Source organism: Plutella xylostella, chromosome 9, assembly GCF_932276165.1.
Source record: "Plutella xylostella chromosome 9, ilPluXylo3.1, whole genome shotgun sequence".
Lineage (NCBI taxonomy): Eukaryota > Metazoa > Arthropoda > Insecta > Lepidoptera > Plutellidae > Plutella > Plutella xylostella.
The window spans coordinates 4,287,461-4,313,760 of NC_063989.1; the positions used below are offsets into that span (position 1 = coordinate 4,287,461).

General features: G+C 37.5%; 1 protein-coding gene across 17 annotated transcripts in view; it reads right to left on the reverse strand.

Moving 5' to 3' along the window:
- LOC105393136 overlaps positions 1–26,300 on the reverse strand; it is a 123,960-nt gene that overhangs the window by 50,025 nt on the left and 47,635 nt on the right. For 14 of the 17 annotated variants that reach the window (XM_048622893.1, XM_048622894.1, XM_048622896.1 and 11 more), the window contains one exon: positions 20,702–20,749. The exons of the other annotated variants lie outside the window; for them this stretch is intronic. In XM_048622893.1, the coding sequence (XP_048478850.1) occupies positions 20,702–20,749 (48 nt within the window). The remainder of the gene's footprint in view (positions 1–20,701; positions 20,750–26,300) is intronic. 17 annotated transcript variants of the gene reach the window in all.

Here is a 26,300-nt window from a genome sequence, read left to right on the forward strand (position 1 = left end):
TGCTGCAAGCTGGAATACCAACGTAATAAAGCTTGTAGGGATAATTGCTTATTTATCTAAAGTGCCGGTCTGCCCGCACCAGTATCAAAGAGTTTCAGCGGAAAGCAAATAAATTAAAACTCCGCTAAAAGCGAATTCAATTAAGAATGGCTGGAGAAAAATCGGTGTTCCATACTATGTGTGTATGAGTGTGTGGCTGTATCGCTAACATTCGATTTTATTTCACGAGAGATTTTCAGTGAACGTGTTCTTTGAACTTCGGCTTATGAGAAAACATTCATAGAAACGGTATGAATTTACCGTGAAAGATATAAATGTGGGAAATGCTAATTCCAAGCTACATGAAGGATGCAAAGGAAGGATTAAGTATCAAAGATAAAAAGCAGTTTTTTTAATGAATTCTAATCGCTATATGAACAAGACCACTTTGCGTACCCTAATCAAGTTGAAATATAAAATAAGATGTCCTACATTGTTTAGGTGTTAATTACGAGAGTATCTACTATCTATATAACCAAGATGAAATTAAAATAAAAGCTTCCTTTTTGGCTCAGCGGCACTGAAGTAAAACTTACGTGTAGGAAAACAATTCGTAAAATGTATGTAGCTAGCTAGCGAGGCCGTTGCCTGCATACAGTTTTTCTCCAGAGGCACATTAAGTATTCTAATCACACTTGCACGGAGGAGCTGTGTGGCTCCCAAAGTTACGAGTCCTAATTTAATTATTAACCTCCTTCCAGTGAGCTCGTTTCGAGGCGCGGGGAGCGATTGTAAAAACGCATAATTCCCAGACTCTCGTGATACAGAGGCAAGTAACTCGGATATTGTATTTATTCTTGCACCTCTTGTGGGTTGACTGGCAGAAAATGCTTATAGTATTAAGTCCATCTTTTGTATATTTATGTTTATAATTATATCATGCAGTTTTACCGGCGGCGACTTCATAACATTAAATATTTTACCGTAAGTGCGGTCAGCTTTATAAGTAACTATGTATACAGGGTGTCCCAAAAGTCAACGTCATCCCTTAAAGGGCTGATAGGTCAGCTCATGAGAGGCCAGAATATCACAATATGACCTTAGTAAAAACTCGATAATTTTCGAGATATTGACACTTTTATAAATTTGCTGAAAATCGACACCTTGGATCAGTTTTTTGCGTGCCGCCGGTACAAAAATCCATATTGTTAGAATTTGTTTGGTGTTGCATCACCCTGTATAGCGCTGCTATTGATCGCAGTAAAAAAATATATCGAGTAATGCTGTATCTTAAAAAAAAACACGGTTTTCAAAGTCATAAAAGGTAATCGAATTTTTTTATAAACAACTTTGACTCTACATACTGTAAAAAAAATATACCACGCAAACCTGGCACCTTATTTGAAAAGATTGCTCATTTAATGCAGTTTCCAAAATGGTATGAAACGTTGCTATTGTTTCAATTAACAAAAAAGTTATTGCTATTTTAGTACAAAACGACCTAGATGTAAAATTGTTTGAAGGAAATTTATCTGATGTATGTATGTATGTATGTATGTATTGCACAAAACCCAGCCAGGAGTTACCCTGCATCCTGGATTACGCCAGGCCAACCAGGCAGCACATAGTTTTTAAGAGGAGGGGGAACACACGCTCAGGGATAGGTAAGGAAAGTGAGTATAATCGACCGAGTATGCACCCTAATAAGCCAATATAGGAGGTAGGGTTTTAGGGTTAAGGTTTGTGGAGAGCGTAATTTGTTAGCCTTCTTGGCATGTCTGGGTGCTTGTGATACATTCTTCTTCGTGCTGCTGCTGCTCGGGTCTGATATCCTGTTCCAGTCCATGGAATGGTCCTGTGCTGATGCTGAAGTGGTCCTGTGCTGATGCTGAGGTGGTCCTGTGTTGATGCTGTAGTGTGTGCCAGTAGATGGCTGGAGTGGTCCTGTGCTGATGCTGAATTGGTCCTGTGCTGATGCTGTAGTGTGTCCTGTGCTGTTGCTGAAGTGGTCCTGTGCTGATGCTGTAGTGTGTGTCTGTAGATGGCTGGAGTGGTCCCGTGCTGATGCTGGAGTGATCCTGTGCTGATGCTGAAGTGGTCCAGTGCTGATGCTGTAGTGTGTCCCTGTAGATGGCTGGGGTGGTCCTGTGCTGATGCTGCAGTGGTCCTGTGCTGTTGTTGGTGTGGTCCTGTGCTGACGCAGAAGTGGTCTTGTGCTGATGCTGTAGTGTGTGCCTGTAGTTGGCTGGAGTGGTCCTGTGTTGATGCTGAAGTGGTCCTGTCCTGATTCTGAAGTGGTCCTGTGCTGATGCTGTAGTGTGTGCCAGTAGATGGCTGGAGTGGTCCTGTGCTGATGCTGCAGTGGTTCTGTGCTGATCCTGAGTGGTCCTGTGCTGATGCTGCAGTGGTCCTGTGCTGATCCTGAGTGGTCCTGTGCTGATGCTGGAGTGGTCCTGTGCTGATGCTGTAGTGGAGTGACTGTAGATAGCTGGAGTGGTCCTGTGCTGATGCTGTAGTGGAGTGACTGTAGATGGCTGGAGTGGTCCCGTGCTGATGCTGGAGTGATCCTGTGCTGATGCTGAAGTGGTCCTGTCCTGATGCTGAAGTGGTCCTGTGCCGATGCTGTAGTGTGTGCCAGTAGATGGCTGGAGTGGTCCTGTGCTGATGCTGCAGTGGTTCTGTGCTGATCCTGAGTGGTCCTGTGCTGATGCTGGAGTGGTCCAGTGCTGATGCTGTAGTGTGTCCCTGTAGATGGCTGGGGTGGTCCTGTGCTGATGCTGCAGTGGTCCTGTGCTGTTGTTGGTGTGGTCCTGTGCTGACGCAGAAGTGGTCTTGTGCTGATGCTGTAGTGTGTGCCTGTAGTTGGCTGGAGTGGTCCTGTGCTGATGCTGAAGTGGTCCTGTCCTGATGCTGAAGTGGTCCTGTGCCGATGCTGTAGTGTGTGCCAGTAGATGGCTGGAGTGGTCCTGTGCTGATGCTGCAGTGGTTCTGTGCCGATCCTGAGTGGTCCTGTGCTGATGCTGCAGTGGTCCTGTGCTGATGCTGCAGTGGTCCTGTGCTGATCCTGAGTGGTCCTGTGCTGATGCTGGAGTGGTCCTGTGCTGATGCTGTAGTGGAGTGACTGTAGATGGCTGGAGTGGTTCTGTGCTGATGCTGGAGTGGTCCTGTGCTGACGCTGAAGTAGTCCTGTGCTGATGCTGTAGTATGTGACTGTAGATGGGTGGAGTAGTCCTGTGCTGATGCTGCAGTGAGTGACTGTAGATGGCTGAAGTGTTCCTGTGTCTGATACTGCAGTTATGCTGTAGCTGTAGATTTCTGTAGCGTTCCTGTGGCTTACGTCTGTGAGTTCTGAGCTGGGTAGTGGTTTACAGGATTGATGATACTTATTCTGTGTTTGTGTGCGTCTTCGATTGGTGGCGATAATTGATTGAAAATAAATTGATTGTTATCTTCCATTTATTATTCAGTTCTAACGGTTGACACTCGTATGTAGGCAACGGTTGCATATGAACTATAGTTGCTATAATGATTTTATTCTATTTTATCTTGTGTTCGTTTTTCAGTTTCCCTTGGATGGTTCGTTGATGTAGACAGCTACATATCATCATATACCAAGCGGTCAAAAAATACTTGGTAGAATTCCATTAAAATATTCGGTGAGCTATTGTTTTAGGGGTACAGTTTCTGTCTATAATTTTTTTTGTTATATGCTGCTTCAAAGTATCTTTGTTGCAATGTGGGAATTTAGTTTAACAAACTTTGGCTTTGTCTACTTTTTCCCCATTGTTTCAGTTTGGGTCTATTTTATGGCTTGCAGATGTTCTGTTTCTTTTGGCGCAATGGGTCTATTGCCGGGGTTTTTTTTTAAAAACAATAATATATATTCTGGTCTGAAAGAGAGCTTATTTCTAAGAATTGCGTTTGCTGAGGAAAAAATATTAGTCAGTGGTCCTAAACCCTGCACATGTTTGTATAATAGGATACTTACGTCAGTTTCCAGGTATTGTTAATTAAAATATATATTATGTTAAGTTTGTTCATGCAATGAATAAATTGGTGATGTTTTAATTTACTAACTAAAGTTTTTATTCGTTGGTATTTTGCTGGATGGTGTAAGTGGAGGTGTTGTGCTAGATTTTTTGGACACGCACTGGTTTCGTTATTAATCCTTTTCAAAATGTAACAGATCTTAGGAACACTGTTCATGCAATAAAAGAATTTGAGTTTTTTGTGGTTGACTATAGATAAATGCATTTGGTGATATTCTGCTGGATACTGTGCTATTTGGATAAGTACAAGTTAAAATTAAAGCAATATGAGATTCTTGTAACCCTGTTCAAAAAATTGCAATAATCACCACGTTTTGCTTAGTTCAAGTAACCACTACTTTCGTTCAGGACATATTGAGATAAAAGGCTTTTAATTTCAAATGTATTCGGAAGGATGATAAAGTATGCTGATTGCCTTCTGTCAGGTGCCCTGAAGGTCTAGCTGGTAAAACTACGGTGTTGCGGATAGTTGGTATTTCTGAAGCAACGTCAGCTGGTCTCTAAATCGGGATTGGAATTCTCTCACCAGATTCTCACGGATGATGCTTTAGGGTATGACGGTGGCGGATGGCGAACTTATATCACGCCTATAAAGGGGCTGGTCACACTATAATTTATACACTTCACACACTAGAACCGCGCACTTTAATGAAATGACTATATTGATACATGGCAAGAGATTAGGTAATGTGACACTATAGTATACACATTGCAAAACTTTTTCAATAAATAAGAGATCACTTAATATAGATACTTATAAAGACTCAAACGCCCGTACAACGGTTACTGATAAACAAAAGGCAACGCGAAACAAAGGATTTTTATGCGCAAGGGCCAGCGGCCAACACGTGTTGGGGCCCGGGAGCGCCCGGCGGACCCGACCGTCCCGCTTGCCTGTCACAATGCAACTCCTGTTTGAAGGAAATTTATCTGACTGAATTTATTAAGGGTAAGTCATGTTGGAATGAGTAAAAGTAAAATAGGTGGTGTGGCCGGGAGTGGGAAAAGGGACAACGTCGTCACAGAATAAAAAAAACGCATTTTGAGTATCTTTCTCGAAAAAAGTGGACTATAGCAACTCCACATTCCCCATAAATGTAGCGCATGGTAACGTACATACCTGAGTAGTGCTAATGTGTGATATTGTACAAGTAAAACGCTTACACATGTACATTGTACACCCACAGTATCCAAAAAAGGGACAAATCAGTTTGTCATTACCATTACCTCTAATTACTTGTTATTTATTTTAAAGTTATTGTTAAACAAAACCAAACTCTCAAAATTATGATTATGACCATTAATGAGTATTATTTTTGTTGATTATGTACTTAATATAATAATGTGGTGTTATAATTTTGAGAAATAAAAATTAAAGTCAATAAATGTTTGTTTTTTTAAATAAGGTGTAAAAAACGCAAAATATGTTTTATAAGAGTTTGTTAAGTTTTTTCTTAGCTATTTTTGCGTCATCTATGTTGCCACGGCTGACCCCACCACCTATTTTACTTTTACTCATTCCAACATGACTTACCCTTAATAAATTCAGTCAGATAAATTTCCTTCAAACAATTTTACATCGAGGTCGTTTTGTACTAAAATAGCAATAACTTTTTTGTTAATTGAAACAATAGCAACGTTTCATACCATTTTGGAAACTGCATTAAATGAGCAATCTTTTCAAATAAGGTGCCAGGTTTGCGTGGTATATTTTTTTACAGTATGTAGAGTCAAAGTTGTTTATCAAAAAATACGATTACCTTTTATGACTTTGAAAACCGTGTTTTTTTTAAAGATACAGCATTACTCGATATATTTTTTTACTGCGATCAATAGCAGCGCTATACAGGGTGATGCAACACCAAACAAATTCTAACAATATGGATTTTTGTACCGGCGGCACGCAAAAAACTGATCCAAGGTGTCGATTTTCAGCAAATTTATATAAGTGTCAGTATCTCGAAAATTATCGAGTTTTTACTAAGGTCATATTGTGATATTCTGGCCTCTCATGAGCTGACCTATCAGCCCTTTAAGGGATGACGTTGACTTTTGGGACACCCTATACACTTGTGTACCTTGTCAAACTAATAAACCGTCAATGATTGATAGATCACAATAGCCGGGTCTCCGCCAAACAATTTTTACAAACAAAATTCCTTAGAGAGCGATGGACCTTTGACCCATAGAACAACGTGGACTCGGGTATGGTTTGGGCCGGCTTATCAGTAAGCGGTTTGTGATTTTGACAAATTAAAAAAGTCTATTATAGTGTACTGACAGAATGTAGTAGACTTATAAAACTGACTTCTGCACCTTCTTACACATAATTTAATATAGTGATATAATATACGTAAACTTGTTAGACCTAAGTTAGCTTTAGTTTCTTCAGATTATTATATTTACTTAGTTAAGTTTTCCTTAAAAAATAAAATAAAATAAATAAATAAAATGTATGTCCAGCATATTGTTCATTAGCTCCCATTGGCGTACTTTCTATAGTCTGCAGCTGAGACACGACGTGACTCAGCATTCCAATTCACCATTTGCATCTAAGCCATGAGTCTTCTCAATATTGAGTTACAACAGTAATTATTGCCCGAACAGAATTAATATTCTCTAGAATCTACGATGCAGTCAGTTCGTATTGGAAACTGTGCAATGCACTTTGAAGATTTGTCGGGTACCTAAAATACATATCTTTGGCCGAGTCAAGAAGCTATAGTGCGACTCAAGAGCGTACCTTTGACCGAAGATAGTTTTTTGAGATAAAAGTTTTGTGAGCCCACGAGAGTAAAAAATAAATTACAATCAATTATTATCATGGTTAGGTAGCAGTGGCAATGTTATCGTACCTAAATCTTGCTTCTAGAAGTTTTTACATTTTATTTATTTATTTATTTATCAAATATGGAACACCAGCAGTTTACACAACACACACTGATGATTTTCAACGTGATCAAAAATTTAAATTAGTGAAAAAGTTAAGAAGGCCACAAGATTACTTATTTTATTTTCAGTAAGTTCATTCAAGTCAATTATAGACAGATTTTCGTGGAGCTTAATTATCAACTTTAGAAATTAATTCTTTCAGACTCTCATTTAGCATTCATTAGTAAATTGAGTAATTTCACGAATAATTCCATCATACTAAAGCGTATGCCAATATTGATCAAACTACAAATAATAATGATATATCAAATTAACAATGCATCTATAATAAACGAATGATGAAGTTTATATCCGGCAGTGGACGATTTCAGGCTGATGTTGATGATGAAACTTTCCTAATCAATGTACCCGTTATTTATATAGTACCTACCTATACTAGCGTTTATTACCTCTCTACAAAACCTCAACGGACACAATACAACCCAGCATAATAGGATCTCAGCAAGAACTGCCCTTTTCTATGTCCAAAGTAATACGTGTCATGTTTGCATGGCAAGTAGAAAATTTAAGTTTGCCTTCTAATAATGAGGTATCAGCTTGTAAATTGATGCTGGGCAGGTGGGTGGCCGATGAATCAGGCATTGTTCCGGGCTAATTGGCCCCGTTCTTGTGAACACAGGGAATGTACGGATCTTGCTTGTGCATTTTATGCCACGCACATGTAGGCAAGTAGATGTTTTAATGCAGAGGTCATGGTAGCATCAGATCCGATACAAATAAGATAGAAATATCTCTTGTTTTCACACGTTTTACCCATTTTCATATTGTCTATTTCCTATCTATGAGGTTGTCTGGAAGAGATTCAGTACTTTTAGTAATAAGGCCACCGATTGCACTATTTCTTTTCTATGTTTGTGAAACTGTTTCTGTAGGTGTGCAATAAAGAGAATTTTATCTTTATCTTAAGAATCGAAGAATCCAACTTAGATCTTTAGTTGCTTACTATTTGTTGTACAATGTCAGTTCCGTCAGGATTCGAACCCACGGCCTCATGAACGAGAGCCGAGACCTTATCCGTTACACCACAACGACTCAAAAATAAGCACCAAACAAAATATTCACAGCGGTGCCCTCAAGTCGCGGGCACAGACGGAATTTGTAACGAGAGCAAATCCTGTTGCCTTCCATTACGCAAAGGTGGCGTCTTTGACCAAACTTTCTTAAACTTGCAAAAGTAAACAAAGTTATTTTGCGCGGGACAAAAAAAGTTAAATAGAATTTGAACACTTTCTTCCAAACATTGATATCAAAGCTTCCGTTTTGTTCCTTAAACTTGTTTATTCAATTAAGGGTATTCTTAAGCCTTCCTACTAATGTTATAAACGCGAAAGTTATAAGGTATGAATGTTTGTTACTCTTTTACGGTAAAACGACTGGAGCAATAATGTTCATGAAATTTGGTATGTAGGAAGCTAGATCCTGGATTAACTTAATTATATTATTATAGGAAAACTTTTTAAGGCGAAGCGGGGAGAAGCTAGCGGCTAAGATCTATTATAAAATTTATAAATAAAAATAGTGAAAAGAAACTAGCGTGTTTTAAACATAATTAATGTACTCAATCATATATTATGCATTAAAAATACTATGAGTAGGTAATTCTACACATTATTTTCAGAAAAATGTCGCTTACATCTAATTTTAGCTGTCCCACTGAGTGGGCTGGGGTTCCCCGAAGCAAAACTCATCTGATATCAATCAAGTTATCGAGCGCTGCGATTATCCGGGCCGAGCGTGCAGCTTTCACACATCCTCTTGATCAAATTAAATTTTAATATCCTCCAAAGTTGTTGGGTTCGTATAGAGCCTGGCTATTTTAATAAATACTCCTATAAATATACATAAATATATGTGCACGAAAGGAGTGATGATTAGTCACGCCGGGCGCAGCATGGGCTGTCAGCGACTGATGCTAATCTGACTTAACTAATCCTTCCACCACGGTGACAAACCCTGGGCAGGAGCACGGGGCGCATTTAAGACGTGACATAAGTTTTGCATCGCGCTCAGTCACATCACGCGGCCTCAAGAGCGAGCGCGACGGAGAAATTTGTCACGTCTTAAATGTGCCCCGTACTAGCCCTTCAGGTCCGACTATAGTATTCGTCAGCGACACACTAAAGTCGCCAATGCAGTGACTACACTGCAGTGCAATCCTATACTGATACGCACTATGATAATATTTATGTTTTAAATGATCAGGCACCATCATTCATAAAATTCACCCCTGTATTGCGGCTCCTCTTTTCGGCTGATAACTATTTTAGTGTCGTTAATTAGTGCTCGAGCGGAGGCAACATTCACGAGTAATCATTAGCGGATTTTGTAGCGATCTATTAATTAGTTATGCTAATTTATGTTAATTCAGTTTATGTTAATACGAGATAATGAAATTTTCCGTGTAAACATTTATGTTAGCTATGTTTGTGCTGAAACTTTCAAATGCCGAATTATTTGATCAAATACCTACCTATACCTAGTATAGCAAGTGTGACGGTAATATTACAAAGGCTAAACTTTGTGTGTGACTTCGTACAAATTTTTCATGCTGGAACGGCTAGACCAATTATGATAAGTGAAAAAAACTGTTTTTCTGTATTGTGTGTAATAACGAAATATAAAAAAAAATACCTACCTATATATAGAATAGAATAGAATAGAATAGAATATTGCTTTATTGAACACCACATAAATCAGACATACAAAAAAAAAAAATACTTATAGACTAGAACTAATGTACAATAGGCGGCCTTATCGCTGAGGGCGATCTCTTACAGGCAACCTTATATATAGCGGAAACAAAGTGACAATTTAGAGGGCGGTGTACCAACAATAACAAAATAATAATATAACTAACTATGTACCTACTTATAGCCTAATATAAACCTATAATACTGTAATACATACCATAAACAATACATATATGAGATAAAGAAATTTGTTTTTTACTCAGTTTTAAACTTGAACACTTCAATTAGCGATAATAGTGAAATCTTTTCTGCAGCCTCCACAGTCTGGCTCTCAACAGTACTAGATTTCTTTAAAACTTCGAAACTTAATCCATTTAAAGTAGCCTCAGTTAATTCCAGTTAACCGCCCGGTAACTGCTTGATTACTATCCTGTATTCCGACTAAATATTTATAATGAGTTTGTACAATTTAAGGAGTTTTATTATCGGGTACTTAATTTGTCAAAGACCTTTTGTAAGATCACTTCTGCATTAATTAAAGCAGAAGTTAAGTTATAATATAAAAAAATAAGTAATAATAATATAACTTTTAGAATCACTGAATAATACTTCACTTGTCCCATTAATAATATTTTTTAAATAAATGTGTTCAATTAGTCATAGTTTTATAATGCAACTATAAATTCCAAAAGGAGTCAGGAAAAGATCGATTGTAAATAATTTAATTCATCAGCAGGCGATGAATAGGATGTCAGGAGTGGACTATGATTGGCTAAGGACAGTCCACCAATCCTTGCAGCGCCCGAAGGTCGACATGAATAGTCTTTTGTATACATTCATATTTTGCGTATGGCAACATCAACATCCTATGTTCGGTTTCGTTTTTTTATTTTCCCGCTGGTGTCACGTAGCCCGTGATTTTTACCGACGCCACAATTTTGCGGCAAAATTTGTTACCTGACATTTTTCAGTGTATTTTTTTCGTCCTGCCGGCTAGCTTGCTGTGCCATGATTTAAATCATACCTCTGTAGTTTTACTACGCTGATTCTGTTAGCGACACAGCGGATTGCCATGTTCATACAATATTTGATGGTAGGCGATTGGTTCGTAAATGTTGCAACTTACCTGAAACAAATAAAGAAAGACATTAAAATGTGAAAACTGGAAATTAAATAGACAACAGAAATAATGATGGTGCTGGAAAACTACACCAACCATTTCGTTATCATCAGATGAGGTTGAATACAAATGAGGGACCACACACATTTATTCCCGTTTCAGATCGTAAAAGACTAACATCCTGGCCTGGCAGGTTTGGTATCTTTTACGAAGGATGAAATACTTAATAAAATTTACAAATAAACACTCCAGATTTATTTCGAACACATTATTTGAACTGATTTTTTTAAATTAAATGGTCTATATACTGAGTACTATCAAAATCGATATAATATAGGTATAAAATATTAATACAAAAAAAAAAAATTAAATACAAAATATGAGTAATATCTGCTTATACTTACTGGTATTTTTTTAACAATATAAGGGATTTAGTCGCACCGTAGCATCATTCAATCTTTGATGCGGTTAATCGTCTTATTTCAAAAATAGAAGAGGGTTTCCTGTTTTCGCGCCTAAAACTGTGATGTGTTATGCAATTTGTGTCTGTGCCAAATAATCAGGTGAGCTCGTAACATTGGGACGTACAGTGCGACAAACTTATCTGTTCCGGTGAGAGCAAACTAAATTGATCCATATCTCATTATTTACTAATGAATTATATATTGATATATAGATTAGATGGGTTTATTGAAACCACAAGAGCGAATTACAACTACTGGCAAACTTAAAATCTTATAGAATGAAGAAATATTACACATTTACGTGAGCTGTCACCGGAACAGATAAGTTTGTGGCACTATATAGACGATGTGATGACTGATGGAATATTTGTCTATGAATCATACATTACTACATAATAGACAAATCCTTGTTCGGAAATTCCGAATTTGTCAGTTTACACCGTAAGTTTTTTTTTTATTATTCTCTTAATTATCAGTTTTCAACGATATGCGAAATCATTAAAAAAATATTGGCTTTCGTTTATAATTAAATATTAACTGATCGGATATCATTAATTAAAAGTACCGGTCAAAATTGCGATCAGCAGGTAATCGTTTTTTTATGCTATAAAAAATAAAAATCTTTAATATGTACAATAGTCCAATACAACTGTTCCGCCCCAATGTTTTTCTTTCCCAGATGAATCTCAACGGAACCGCAAGAAAAATACATGGTGTTGTAGAGTGTGTGCGTTGACACACATCGCGAACACAAATATAGCGAGCTATTTCAGTCTGTCTGTCTCCTCTCTAATGAGCGAACGCTGACTCCATTGAGAATATAAAAATATTGCGTAATTGTTACTCACATAGGAATTATTGTAATTTTGGGACGTTTCGTTTGGATTCAGGCCTGCATCTTTTCTGATGATGTTGGATAAATTTTCAATGATAAGTCTTCATTGATAAACTATAAATTAGTACCAGTAGTAGTTGGGTGTAGAGAATAGTATGGATATGATTCACCCAGAGAGAACGCTGAGAAAAACTGTGTAGAGATTAAACTTTCATCATCAATAGTTATAAAACTCCATCCATCACAAGAAAAATGTTGTTCACAAGATAAGTAACACCAAAGACTGACATATTACTGTGTAATCATGTACACAATAAATAACAAATTACATCCTGTATAAAACGGATCAAAACATCGGCTTTACAAATTACTTTCGTCTTCACAATACGCAAGCGGAGTCAAATGTACTCTTATTACTAAAATAAAAAGACCGAACATTGCATGATACGAAAGCAACGATAAATAATTTGTTAGAGAGGGATAAAAAATAAATATGTGACGATATGGAGCAAGCAAACTTCAGGACGCGATCATAGACTTTAATCTTCTTGAAGCGTCTTTGATGGATTGCGTGCGATGCTTTCTTTATTTATTATGAACATGTGTTACCATTATAGGGGCAACTAGTGCCGCGCCGTCAATTGATAAAAAAACATTACTTTTGTTTAGTTTATCCATAAAGCTTTTTTCTAAAAGGGACAGGAATATCTGTTTAAATGCTCTTGAAAATGTTCAATTGTAGTTATAACAAATAGGTAGAACAAATGATAGAGAAGACAGAGAGATAAATGGAATGTCGTTGACCCTGTAGAAATAGTGTCAAAGAATTCTAGCCCAAATAATTTGGGAATAGGATTACGATTAAGAGATAAAAAGGTATAATAATTTTTATTTGTAAACTTCTCGAAGGCGTGTCAGTGTATCCGACGTCTACAGGGCCTCTAGTACGAGTTTTGCAATTTACGCAAACGAAAAAAGTTTTGGTGTCACCTGCATACATTATTTGTCAAAATTTTCGCGATAGTTTCCGCTAGAAGCGCCACTTTGTATGTGAGAAAACTGAAACTTTTATAGTTTTTGACGAACTATCAAACCTGTACTATAGATTGGCAAGTTGCTTGGCGACCCTCCTTGCGGGGTGAAAGACGCGGAGGGGACGAGGTATCCAAGACGACAGCGGGTAGCGGGAGGGTAGCGGGGAAGGGCAACGCGTGCACTGCATGTCATTGTTACGGCAGTCTCGGCCGCGCAGCCGAGGCGGCCACATGTCTTATATAGTCTGTCATAATTTGAGTGCGACCCACATGAGATCATTGATCCTGAGACCATTAGTCTGAGGATGAGTGTTGAGGCCTTTTTAATATTATCATTATATTATTATTAGGTATCTATAATTCGTCAACAAAATTACGTTAAAAACAACAAATCGTATAATGTCTCAATATAGGGGCTTCTTGTAGAACAGCGTACCGGATCAGTCATGCTACGCGGCTAAAGGTTGGTATTGCGCAGTCAGATACGAAAAAGTAAACAACAAAGACGAAGAGTCCATATGACACTGCGTCAGTTGTCAGTTCTTGTAACTAGGAAAGCAACCAAAATTTATGTGATTTAATGAAAGTAATTAACGAGCAAAACACAGAGAAAAATTACAAAATTGATGAAATTTTGAATGAATGAATTAAATCATATTGAACTTGTGTGGCGGTACGTGAAAGGCGAGCTCGCAAGAACGTCGATTGACTCTAACTTAGATAAAGAGATAAAAGACTTAGAGTTGCTTTTCTCTAATTATTCGCCTAAAAAGTGGAGAAATTGTGACGACCATGTCATAAAAAATTAAGACGAATATTATAAATCTGATAGAGTATTTGACGATGTATTGGACAGGTATGTTATTGTTTATTTATAATTTATTGTAAATTAAACATAAATTGGTTTTTGTCTTAGATTTATAATTGAAGTTAATGAAAACGATGATGAAGATGAGGATGACGACGACGATGAACAAGTTCAAACAGAGAGTGAACATGAAAGTGACATGGAAATTGATTTATAAAATAAAACACTTTTACATAAATAAATTCAAATTGGTAGATATTCTGAAGGTAAACATCCAAATTTTAATGCTGTCAAACTATAAATTTTAAGCTAAATATGACATTTACGGGAACTGTCATAGAATAAAATTTTACTTACGTCAGAAATAGTTACAAGCTATCGCGAGATTAATCCGGGCACACTTTTCTACGTGTGTAGCATGTCGTGCTACCTCGCCCCCGCCACTTCTTTCACCCCGCAAGGAGGGTCGCCAAGTAACTTGCCGCATTATAGACGGTCTGATCAATTAACCTGACATTCTTTATTTTTTATTTAGTTTTTACATTCAATTCTTTATTGCACTAATACGAACATAACAATACCAAGGGTGGACTTAATGCTCTAAGAATTTTCTACCAGTCAACCCACGGGAAGTACAAGAAAAGTTAAATTATAATGAGTGAAAAAAGAAATCTAAAATAGCAGAGTAATTTACTTTATTATTTTTTAATTAAACCCGACCAAATTCAAGTAGTACGTACTGCCGTTAAATAAATAATCGTATAAAACCCAGCGGAGCATTTTGGTTGCAGCAAGTTTTTCGCGATCCATTTCCCATGGGAGGGTTAATTATTTATTTTATTGAATAATTAACAAGCGAGGTCCGGCGCGAATTACCGACGCAATATCTGTGAAATGCAGTCTGTGGTTCGAATCTCGAGCGCTATCCACAGCTGTAGTTGTAGGGTAGGTAAATCACAGTCGTCGGATTCGTAGACATTTTGAAAATCGGTATGATTTCAACTAAACTCAATTTGTAACTGCTATCGTCATATTTATTAATGCCAAATCAGACGGCATGCCGGTATCAAAAGATTGAATTTTATGGCTATATTTAAGATTGGCAGGTAGGTTTTTTATATTTACTTTCGTAAGTGGTTGATAATATCTAGGTACCATTAGACGCAAAACATTACTCAATAGTAATACCTACCACACAATATGTATCCTAGGAACAAACGTTGCACGTAGTACGTATCCTGAGATAAACACATTACAGTGTTGATATTAAAATAAAACTCTCAGCTCAGTGTCTCCACTACGGGCTCTGGCGCTGTGTCCTGTAGTCTCTGGATTTCATTCGGTTCAGATTGCCGGCTGGTTATTAGTTAGGACTCGAATAGTTCCAGTGCTAATATCCTACCAATGCGGGCTGCGGACTGTTTATATTGCACAGCTTATGCTTTAATTAATACCTTGTAATATCTGTGGTTCGGCTTGTCTTGTTCAACATTAATTTTCAGGTGCTTGAGAGTAATCAAATATTTTACCGGATTTATTATTTAGGAGGATGCATCAGCATGTATTCCTGGGGAGAAACCATAAAGGTTAAAATTATTGGTGCTGGTGCCTAGATGTAAATAAAAACCAATATATAAAATAGTCATTGAAATAATGAATGAAGAACAGAAAATAACTGCTGTTATAAAACACTTGGCTTCAGTTTTGTCCTCACTGTTTCAGTACAAAAGCAATTGAATTATGGCAAGTTATTCTCATTCTTCACAGCGTTTTCAGCGTCCTTATTCGGATTAACATTACTCTTGCAGTTTTACTTTATCCAATGCGGAACCAACTTCAATCCTTAAGTTTATGAAAGTAAAATGAAAATTTTGTCATCGTCGATACGCTACCGTCATTATTGCTTGCGGTAAACTGTCATTGCCGGGTCATTGCCGGGCGTAGTAGCATTTTACAGGGCTTATATTTCTTTATAATCGCTATCAAATTGTGCCGTAGTTCCTGAATACCTCGGCTGGCCTATGTCAGGAACGCTTCCTCGCTCTAAATTATGTTAAGTTGCAAAAAGAAAATTCCTTTGTATTAAACTGAAACGTTTAAGTTTAAGCACCGGAAAGTATAACAAGAATTTTTGAGAGCCTTAAGTAAAGTGCCTTAATTGGTTTAGTCTTGTAATGGGGTTATTATTCTCGCTTTTCCACCTGTTTATTACTTAGGACAAAAACAAACATATTTTATTAAATAAAGTATACATTTTGAGCAGATAGAAGTATTAGCTAATGTCAATTTGTAACTATACAGTATGCTGTGGTAAGAACCATCCTAGTTGATTCAAAAGAAAACATACGAAATGCTCTTAATTAATGTATTATAAAACGGTTTCTAATCCAAGTAATCCTTCTGAAAATACTATAATGAGTCATTGGCACTGTTTTAAAATCCGATGAACTTGAGGAGTGGCCTTCCGTTTACTGCATATTCTAACCTTCAGTCCGCGTAACAAATAGTATATAAATACTACAGTAAGTAGTTCCCGTTTTGTTACAGCAATGAAATGCGCCATATAAACAACAAAACATTGTGAGTATATAAAGGTATTTTCCTAACAGAATATGGACCGCTAATGTACTGTAAATAATAGTTGATGTTGATACATTTTATATGAGCAGTTGTCGCTCAAAATGCGCTTGTAATAAAATAAAATGGGAATGTAGGTTATAGAAAATTCAATGATTTCCCTTCAACCGGTCATTGCCATTTGGCGCTAATTATGACATTATGTTTCAGGTTATTATAATTGAATTCTTTATCCACATAAGAACTTAACGCTAAAGCTAAAGCATTCTCTTCCAGTTAACCTTACGTTACCGTTAGCTCATGTCAAATTTATAATCACAAGTTAGTAAGTGCTCATGAACGGCTCAATGATAATTAGGGCACATACTGAGTCTGGAGACCTTTTCGACGAAGGGCAGCATCTGAGTGTTACTTACTTCATTTTATTTTTAGCATAATAATGATGCTGTTTTATATTCTCAGTAAATAATTATTCTCACATAGCTTCTCTCGTAAAAATTGTAATATCGCTCTTTTTCGGTAATGGTTTATAAACGACCGTCAAAGAGAGGGAAATAATTTGGTGAAAACTGAATCCACTGTATTTTTTCGAACTACACTGTGGGTTTACTAAGGTCGAGGCATCTGGCGGTAAATGAGCACATGTCTGCTATTTTTGTACCAACGATTCAGGGAGCAGATATCACAACTGCGGATAACAAATATTGTTAGGCACATACGATTTTGGTGATCAATAGATATTTTTTTAGTTCCGCACAGGGAAATTTTGGTTTTTGCGTTGCCACACGCAGTGTGTGGATGTGGAAAAGTTAAAATAATTATGTGTATTCGTGATATAGGTTTTGAACATTCAGTTTTTCAGAATAATTCACTGAAATTGTATCTACGTTGTATGCTAGCTGGCATTGCTAGGTCCCACTTCTACTGGACTAGTCACGTTAATAATATTACAATATTTTTATCTCGATTTATTAAGTAGATTTTGTTGTTAATTTAAATGAAGTTTTAATCAAACAGAATTAGATAGATTTACTGCATTAAAAATAAATTTGGTTTAGGTACCATGTATTTTTGTAATACATTTTTAATTCGGTATTAGTAATTTATTTCTAATACCCGTCAGATCAAATATAAGCTCTCATCTACAGGAAGATGGAAGCAGGGCCTTTCCCATATTTCAGTTACTTTTTTCTTTTTTACCTACAGCATTTTAATTTGTCAACATTTGGCACTTGCTTTTAAAAAACCACCACAACAATGCATTATGATTTTATGAGCATCAGCAGCAGGACTAAGTTAGCGTGTCGGCGGCTCGTCAGAATATTAATGGGACATAATATGTTCTGAATACTTGTTACAACTTTTCCCATTACGTTGTTCAGATTTACACCGAGCAAAAATGCCTTCAACGTCTCAACTCAGCCTGAAAGTTACCTCTGCGACTGAACAGACTCCCGGAATAATGAATAATAATAACGTTAATAAACAGAACAGCTACTTCCTGAGCGTTTATGAGAAGAAAACAAATGAGTAGTGGGCAACAGGGTTAAATAGTATACTTTATGATTATAATACGATATAAACATAATATATTATGTGGCATGGCAAGCCATATAGAATACCCACTACTTTCTGTTCTTTCAGTCTACGGCAGTACCTAATAGATGGGGCAACACACCCCCGCTCTGCCCCAATGAGGGGGAAACAAAGGTTTCACCTGAAAGACCCATTGTTGCGTTTATTGTTCATTTTGCGCTCACTAAAAGCGCGCCATTTGTACACGATCGAGCGGAGATTTCCAACTTGTCTTTAAAAACAAATGGTTTGCCTATAGTTGATACATCATCATCAGCAAACATAGGTTTACTGCTGGTCAGAGGTGTTCCCCGTAAGAACTTGTCTGTCCTCGATATGCGTCACTTTTTTAAACACTACAGACTGTATTTAACGCATGGAATGTTTTGAACTTTAAACAGCTCAAGGACGTCCGCAATCATTGACAAACTTTGATTTGGTTTTACGATGCTCTCAGATCTCTCGGTTGACAACCGACAGGCCGATGCCCGCTGACCCCTTCCACCACATTTGATGTCTAATTGTTTCATCCTAACCTACGCTTTATCCGAATCGACGGAGATCACGTTAATTCGGTCAGTGGGCTTAGCCTTTTGCTTTACTCTGAAGTAAAACGCAACGCACATCGTACATTGAAGGGCTGACTGGAATTTGTGTATTAAAACGTATCGTAGCCTAATTTGGGATAATAGACATAATCATAATGTGATATTGTGTGGAGTGTTCCCTAAAGAACTACATTCGGCTGAGGCGATAAAAATGTATAAAATTTACAGTGAAAAGTGGGTGACTCGCTTGCCAGTCACTTCTTGCTACCCCTTCAGGGATTACAGTCGTGAGCATACACCTACATACATTCAGAAAATAATTTATGCGACACGACAGATAACACGTGCCGTATCGTTGGATTATTTCATTCAACATTATGAATATAAATGATTTTCTTTTCCTCTCGACGATGTTCGGTTCATATTGATATGGAAATGGCACTTTGGTATGATGGAAACGCAGACGTTTCACGTATACCTGGGAAGGTCGAGAGAAATATATATTATGTACACACGAAAAACTAGGCTACTGTTATACCTACTACAAATTTATGGGAAATGTTATCAGCTTTTGACAATACACCTGGAAAATTACCAGTGAACTTCCCTATGGCAATTTAATAGATAACGGTTTTGGCCCCATCCGTCACTTTTAGGGCTTGTGGATGAAATCTCGGGAAAAACAGAAAAAAGATTGATACATATAGCATATAGCGTGTTAGTAGTAAGTATTAAGTAATATTTATTTAAGGCAAAATTACCTAACTTCAAGATTTAAGATAGTTCCCTATCGCGAAGTCACGGGGTACATTTACGAATTATCCGAAAATAGTTGTCAAAACAAGTTCGCTATCACGTTATGGATCCAGTACCTATAGTCCAGTGATTAGAATAGAACAGAAATACACGGTAACCTTTGAGCACTGGTGGCTGCTCACATTAGGCGGCCGCAGTGTTCATTGGACACGGCCCATTTCACGGCTACGAACGTGACGGCTGACGTCAACTCGGCAGACTAGGCTTGACGCTTGACGACATACGAGCAGGTATGAGCGAGAACTTATCTCACCAAACGGATTTTCATAAATGTATGGAGAAACGGCAGGGGGTTGGCAATGCCGATGAAGTGGACCTACTTGTCGTCTGAATTTCTGTACAAATAATACCTACTACTAAATGCGAGTCGTGTGTTACGTTGCCGAAAAGTGGACGCTTACCTTTAAATTAATTTAATTAAATATAAATATTTGAAAATGAAAAATACGGTCTCCCGAACATAGGTCACTTTAAAATGGTCATAGAAAAGGAGTACAAAAACGTTGCAAATCAAACATTTTGTTAGTAAACATTGAACACAAAACAAAACACGTAAACAATTAATGTAATTCCATGTAGTTAAAACATAATTACGTAAGAATGGACAAAACGAATGTATCCTAACTTAATATTATAAATGCGAAAGTAACTGTGTCTGTCTGTCTGTTACTCTTTCACGCCAAAACTGCTAAACGGATTTGAATGAAATTTGGTATACATACGGTCTAGACCCTGGGAAAGAACATAGGCTACTTTTTATCCCGAAATTCCCACGGGAAAACTTTTTAAGGCGATGCGAAGCTCGCGGGTACAGCTAGTTTAAAATAAAATAGTTGAATTTGTACACATCAACCAATTTAAAACCGCATTCCAGGACTAGGTATTCCGGAAATTAAATTACAACAATGAATCGTGAGGACAATCTCTATAAATTGCACGAAGTTGATGAATCAAAGGGGTCTGACACGGCACTAGCAGAGGAACTTACACCCAAACGTAATGAAGTTAGAGGTTAGATTATCATGCGACAGTCAGATCACACAGTACATGCTGAAACCACAGATAAAACAAAGGGCCAAGACGGGCAAGACGAAGACTTTCAGACGGAGAACAGGGCTAGTAGCACGGGTGCATGTAAGACGTGACAAAAGTTCTCGGTCGCGCTCGCTCGTGAGGCTGCTCATGATTGTGAGCGCGATGCAAAACATTTGTCACGTCTTAATTGCGCCCCGTGCTAGCTGTTCAGTCCAGTACCTGGCGACGTGGAGCGCGCCTTGAACGAGGGTCCGATCATCACCGTCTCTGCAATACACAACCAGCTAGTCAACAAACACGAATAGATAAATAAATAAATATATTACATATACTATCTTAAAAGAAAAACTACTTAAAATATTGAATTGTTCTTGACTAAGAAGTGGAAAAGAAATCAATATGTACCCATTAGGTATTTTTTCTAATTATAATAAAACATATACTATAATCTAATTGACAAAATCTACCTGTTGTAACATGCGAATATTTCTAAATCGTATATGTAATAAAACGGAGATTTTCCTACATCATATCATATCATACGTTTACTGGGTCAAGGGGTTTCATATTGGCACAGTAAGTATAAGGATTCCCATGCCTTCAACAAAGGATAAACATTCGAGGATAATAAATATGCATACTAACGGTAGCACACTCATGCGTGCTCTAAGTTAAAATAAAACAAACAAATATAGAACTAATGCTCTGTGTGATTAAGATGAATATCACCTGAATATGAGGGAAATGGTTAAGAGAATTGTGCTTCATACATTTGGGATCGTTTTGAGAACTGTGCTGAGTAAATATTTGAGTAGCTAGTATGTTTGTTCGAAATAATTACGGTGAAAGCTTAGAGTACTTTACGTCTTCAACATCTCTTTATTTGCATGCCTTACTGCCAGCAGCAGTAGCTTCCAGACTATGTGAACTTTTAACTTCGTAACTGTTGTTTCCACCTACAGGTTGTTTGGTATTGAAATTTTATCTTATCTCCGCGTTTGAGTGGGAAGATAAGATATTCTAAATCTGAACAGAGATAAGTTTTTAATGTTATAACTAGAGCATCCCATGTAGAGACTATTAATTCATTTTTTTGTTTTGACGTAGGTATATGTGACCTTTTCATCATTATTTTAGAAAAACCCTTAGTAGGCTGTTTTGTTCCACGAAGGTCCAAGTTAAAAGTAATGACATAAACATTAGCGGAAAACCCAATGATTCACGTGACCTAGTTACAAATGGCGCAGGTAAAATATGATTTGAAGAGGTAGGTGGGTAATTGTAGCAGGCAACAGTCGGGCTTGGCAGGGCTCGCTCCGTGAAATCGAATTGGCCACCAGTCAGAGACGAAAATAAGCAGGTATAGGTACTACACTACCCATCGGAACGGCAAAGCAACTTGAAACTGCGTTGACTCGGCCATTTCGGCTACAGAATTCTCATTTGGAATCCGACAATCGCAAATGAATGCGGGGTTTTGCTGAGCCGATCGGATTATGAATTTTCGGTCGGCCGACGTCAAATTAACAGGCTCGATATATGGATTAGAATTTCGTTCGCGAATTGCTTAGAGTTCGATTTTATTACATACTAGTTTGTAGTATACTAGGTATTCGTCGTTAACAATTGTTACAGTGTACATTGTATTAATAGTAAACGAATCTACGTAGCTAATCATCATAATTTACAGTGAGATCTCTTGTTCGATTGTCAAAGAGCATGTATGGACGCGGCACATTGGACGCGGCGGCCGCGCAGGGATGGGCGTCGCGGATGAGCGGCGCGCGCGCAACAAATAGAGCTGAGATCCTGTGCGCGCGAGCATAAAATAAATAATGGCGCCTGTGTGAACCGGCCGCGCCCGCGACACCACACAATGACGCTACCTCCTAGTATGCAGAAGCCTATACGCCTGTACCAATAGTGCTCAATAGGTACCACATAAACATAATCGAGTAAGTAAGTAATACGAAGGTAGGTAATAAAAATATACAAAAACGACAATTCATAGTAAACAATTTAACCTAATAGCATTAAAAATACAAATAAATACAAGCCAAGTATCTCATTATCGTGTCCTAGAAATTAAAATTAATTGCTGAGTTGACATGAAACGCTATTCAAGGTGTTTGCGGCGATTTACAACGAAGTCGCTGCCAAATTTTACCGACGCTTTTTGAATTCGTTTATTTTGTGTTAACTATGTTGTTGTAAACAGTATCTTATTGTTCGAAGACACAACATTTACAGCAAGAATACAAAAGAAATAACATATAACGATATTCAATCATCGTCAAAACTGGAAACAACGAAATAACGGTAGCGGTGACAGCAATGGCAATAATGTTTCATGTCAACTACAGTTCAATGACGTCAGCTCGAGTTGCAAACTAATGAATGAGCTACTCAATTGACCAATTAGTACAGCTACATGGTCTGGAGTAAACAAGGAAACACTAGTTTAGCATAGTGTTGCATTGTAACTTGAACGTACAAAGTTTAGGATACCCGATAGCAAGGAAGAAACAACCAAACAAACTAAAGTTTACCCTGAACCGGTATTTAACACTAGTGCTACACAGGAATCTGTCGGAAATTTAACGGATATTTTGTTTAGAAAACGGATATGCTGTTACAACCCCTTAAACTGAGGTGTTAAAACTGCGTATCAAAAATAAAGTATTGGCATTTAAAATCAGTATTGATATAAATTGTGTGTGATTTCTTGGGTGCAAATACTTAAAGTTATAGGAAGCTAGGTCAGTTATTATGATACCAATTTAGAAAATAATCCGCCTCCCTACCCTCGCTATACTATCGCTGTATCACTCTTATAAATAAATGTAAAGGGTACTAAAATGATTAATAGGATAACAACGCAAATAGGTTTAACTGTAAAGAAACCTTGCAAAGACTCGGCTATCTGCCGGAATCAATCGGTCGACCACAACGCAGATCCCATAATAAAGTCCTTTATCTAGGTCATATTACACAAGTAAGACACAATCATGCGTCCTAGCATTTGCAATAAGCCTGAGGATTTAGAGAGTAGGCGACGGAGGACGCACATAGCAGCTTCTCCATAAATGGAGCCTCAAAGAGCCAGCTCCATTGATTTACGAGGTAAATTGGAATGATGAAAATTGATTTGTTGATTTCACACCGGCTTTGATACACGAGAGATTAATAACTGTAGCCGTGGAGCGAATGTAATTAACGAGTGGAAACAGAAGGGCTTTTGTCGGAGCGTGGCCTGTGCCCAGTAATAGTGTTTGTCACGCCGCTGCAGCGAATCACGCCCACAAAGGACCTGTATTTGGGGCTTTGGGACTTTCACAGAATTGACAACTTCCTATGAAGTTTCGTTCCTTGTCTATGAGGAATAAACACAGTTTTTCATTCGAGTAAATGTGCTGAAGCATGCAAATTCCAGCACAAAATTCAGCCGATTAGAGTCCTTGCATTAAATTCTGCTTAATTTGACGTTCTCAGTGTTGAAACTGGCATTTAGACAACGATAATAAAATATAGCTTTTCCCTCTGATCTGCATTGAATCGGTAGGTAATTACGGCGGCATCATGCCGCACACATCAAAGTTAAGAATGTAATTTATTAACTAGGGCCGCAGTGTTTAGAAGATTACCGCCGCAGGGCGTAGACCGTACCGACCTATCCACAGTAAGTGACTGGGCCCTGACCCAAAAACTAGTCGCGTCTCGAGCCCGTGTGTTTGCTTGTTTACTTTACCAGCCCTAATATCGTTCGGAGACGGCCACGGACGTTGCGTTGTTCCGTGCCGATTGACCGTTGACGTAACGGTTAAATCGGGGTTTAGTTCAAAATAGCCGTGTGTATGACGTGCAGCATTAGTCCCCGGATGACTGAGGTGGGAGTGTTAGAGCTTTTTGGCTACAAAAGTTATGTTGGATTTGAATGATGTGTTTTATTTTCAGTCAGTATCATAGTTTAAATATGAAATTCAGCAATTAAACGTACCAACATTTTATAATTTTATCTTAGGATACTAAAAAAATGCGTCTTTACAGTGAAAGGCACGCATCTCATCTGATTTTAATTTACCTAAGTATATCTTTGTCATCACAACAGAATGATATGTTACATCGTAAGCGTCGGCTTAACTTGACACAGACAATTTGTTAAACGAATAACCAGCTGCGTACAAAATTTAACTACATCTAATGGAAAGTCCCGTTGTCTCACTTAATGAGCAGTGGTCCAAATGAACGCCGGCATGCAAGGGCCGCGTAGTGGCGGACTTGCAACGCCTTATATTTTCTATGTAGTAAAGTCCTAAATTCGTGTATCCTAACAGTTAGATTTGCACTAGTATGTTTCGTATGGATGTCTTTTTCTATACAACCACGCGTTCGCGTTTCGCTAGTGGCCCATGCCCATGCCCCATGCGTCAATATTGACGTGCAAACTGTTTAGCAGCGTGATCCATTCGTTTACACTTCATTTTGGTGAGTGACCGCACGCACGCGGCTCTGTCGGCAGTGATTCACCGCTACGACTACAAATGCCCTTTTTGGCAATTATCATGTGTTACATTGTGGGGGAAATTAATTAATTACGTAATGGCCGATATACTATTACTCGTATAAAAAAAGAAAAGTAGTTAACGCAGTAATTAAATACAATTTTGAACACATTAGATTCCACAGTATGACAGTTTTGTAAAACAAAACAAATTGCCCAGCTTACTTAACTTAAAGACATAAACATTCGAATTAGACGATAATAGTCTTCCGCTAAATTACCTTGGAAACTTTCTGTATTTATTTCGTTACTAATGTTTCCAGAAAGTTGTTAACCTGAAAGATATTAAGTTACGCTGGTTGACGGCATAGAAATAACGATTGTGTGGAATTGAAAGGCGGAGAGACAATAAAATAAATCAATATATATTCTTTCGAAATTTGTGAGGACATCGGTGCTGCAATAAAAAAAGCTTTTGGATAAAACACTCGTGACTATCTATGACATAAGCCAAGAAGCTTTTACGGAAATTTAAGTCATTGTTGAAGATAGTAAAACCATCGAAATAGTGGAATTGAAATTGAATTTTTACCAACTTAATAATCAATTGACGTTATTAGAATTTAAGCTAGATAATTAATCTTGCCACATTTGAGCAAAGCCACATCACTCTAGATCATAATTCTGAGAATATTACATCAACTAAGAAATTACTAATGAATGATGATATGAATGAACGGAGGCTAGTCGCTGTTCTGTGTCCTATGTTTCTGTTGACACAAGTGCGAGACAACACAAAACACAACCTTCAGATAACTAATGTATAAATTGTGCGCCACAGCATCTTAATTAATGTTGTACATAAATTATATTCTATCGATTGGGCAAACTACAGTAATCAGTAACACCTTTTTCAAATGATTCCAATAATTTATTATCCTTATCAATATTAATGAGCCGATCTGTGCTTCCAATTTTGACAATAACTCATTTCATGATTTTGGCTACAGTAAAACTGTTTGCATTATGTAGAGTTATTATGTACTTTGTTTATTTTATTTAGTAACGTAGGTATTTCATAAGTCTATTGATTGTTCTTATATACTTTTGAGAAACTAACTTAAGACCAAAAAATAAACAGAGGAAAATAAATCCGATTACTTCGATGTCTATCAATTGCTTTGTTACGTCTATTAAGGGTTCCCACAGTACCTCCACAGTTAATAGTTAGATTATTATATACCATTATATCTCCACGAGAAACTTTCACTTTGTTTTGAAGTGTATCCGTACAGTAACAAATAATTACTTTAAGGT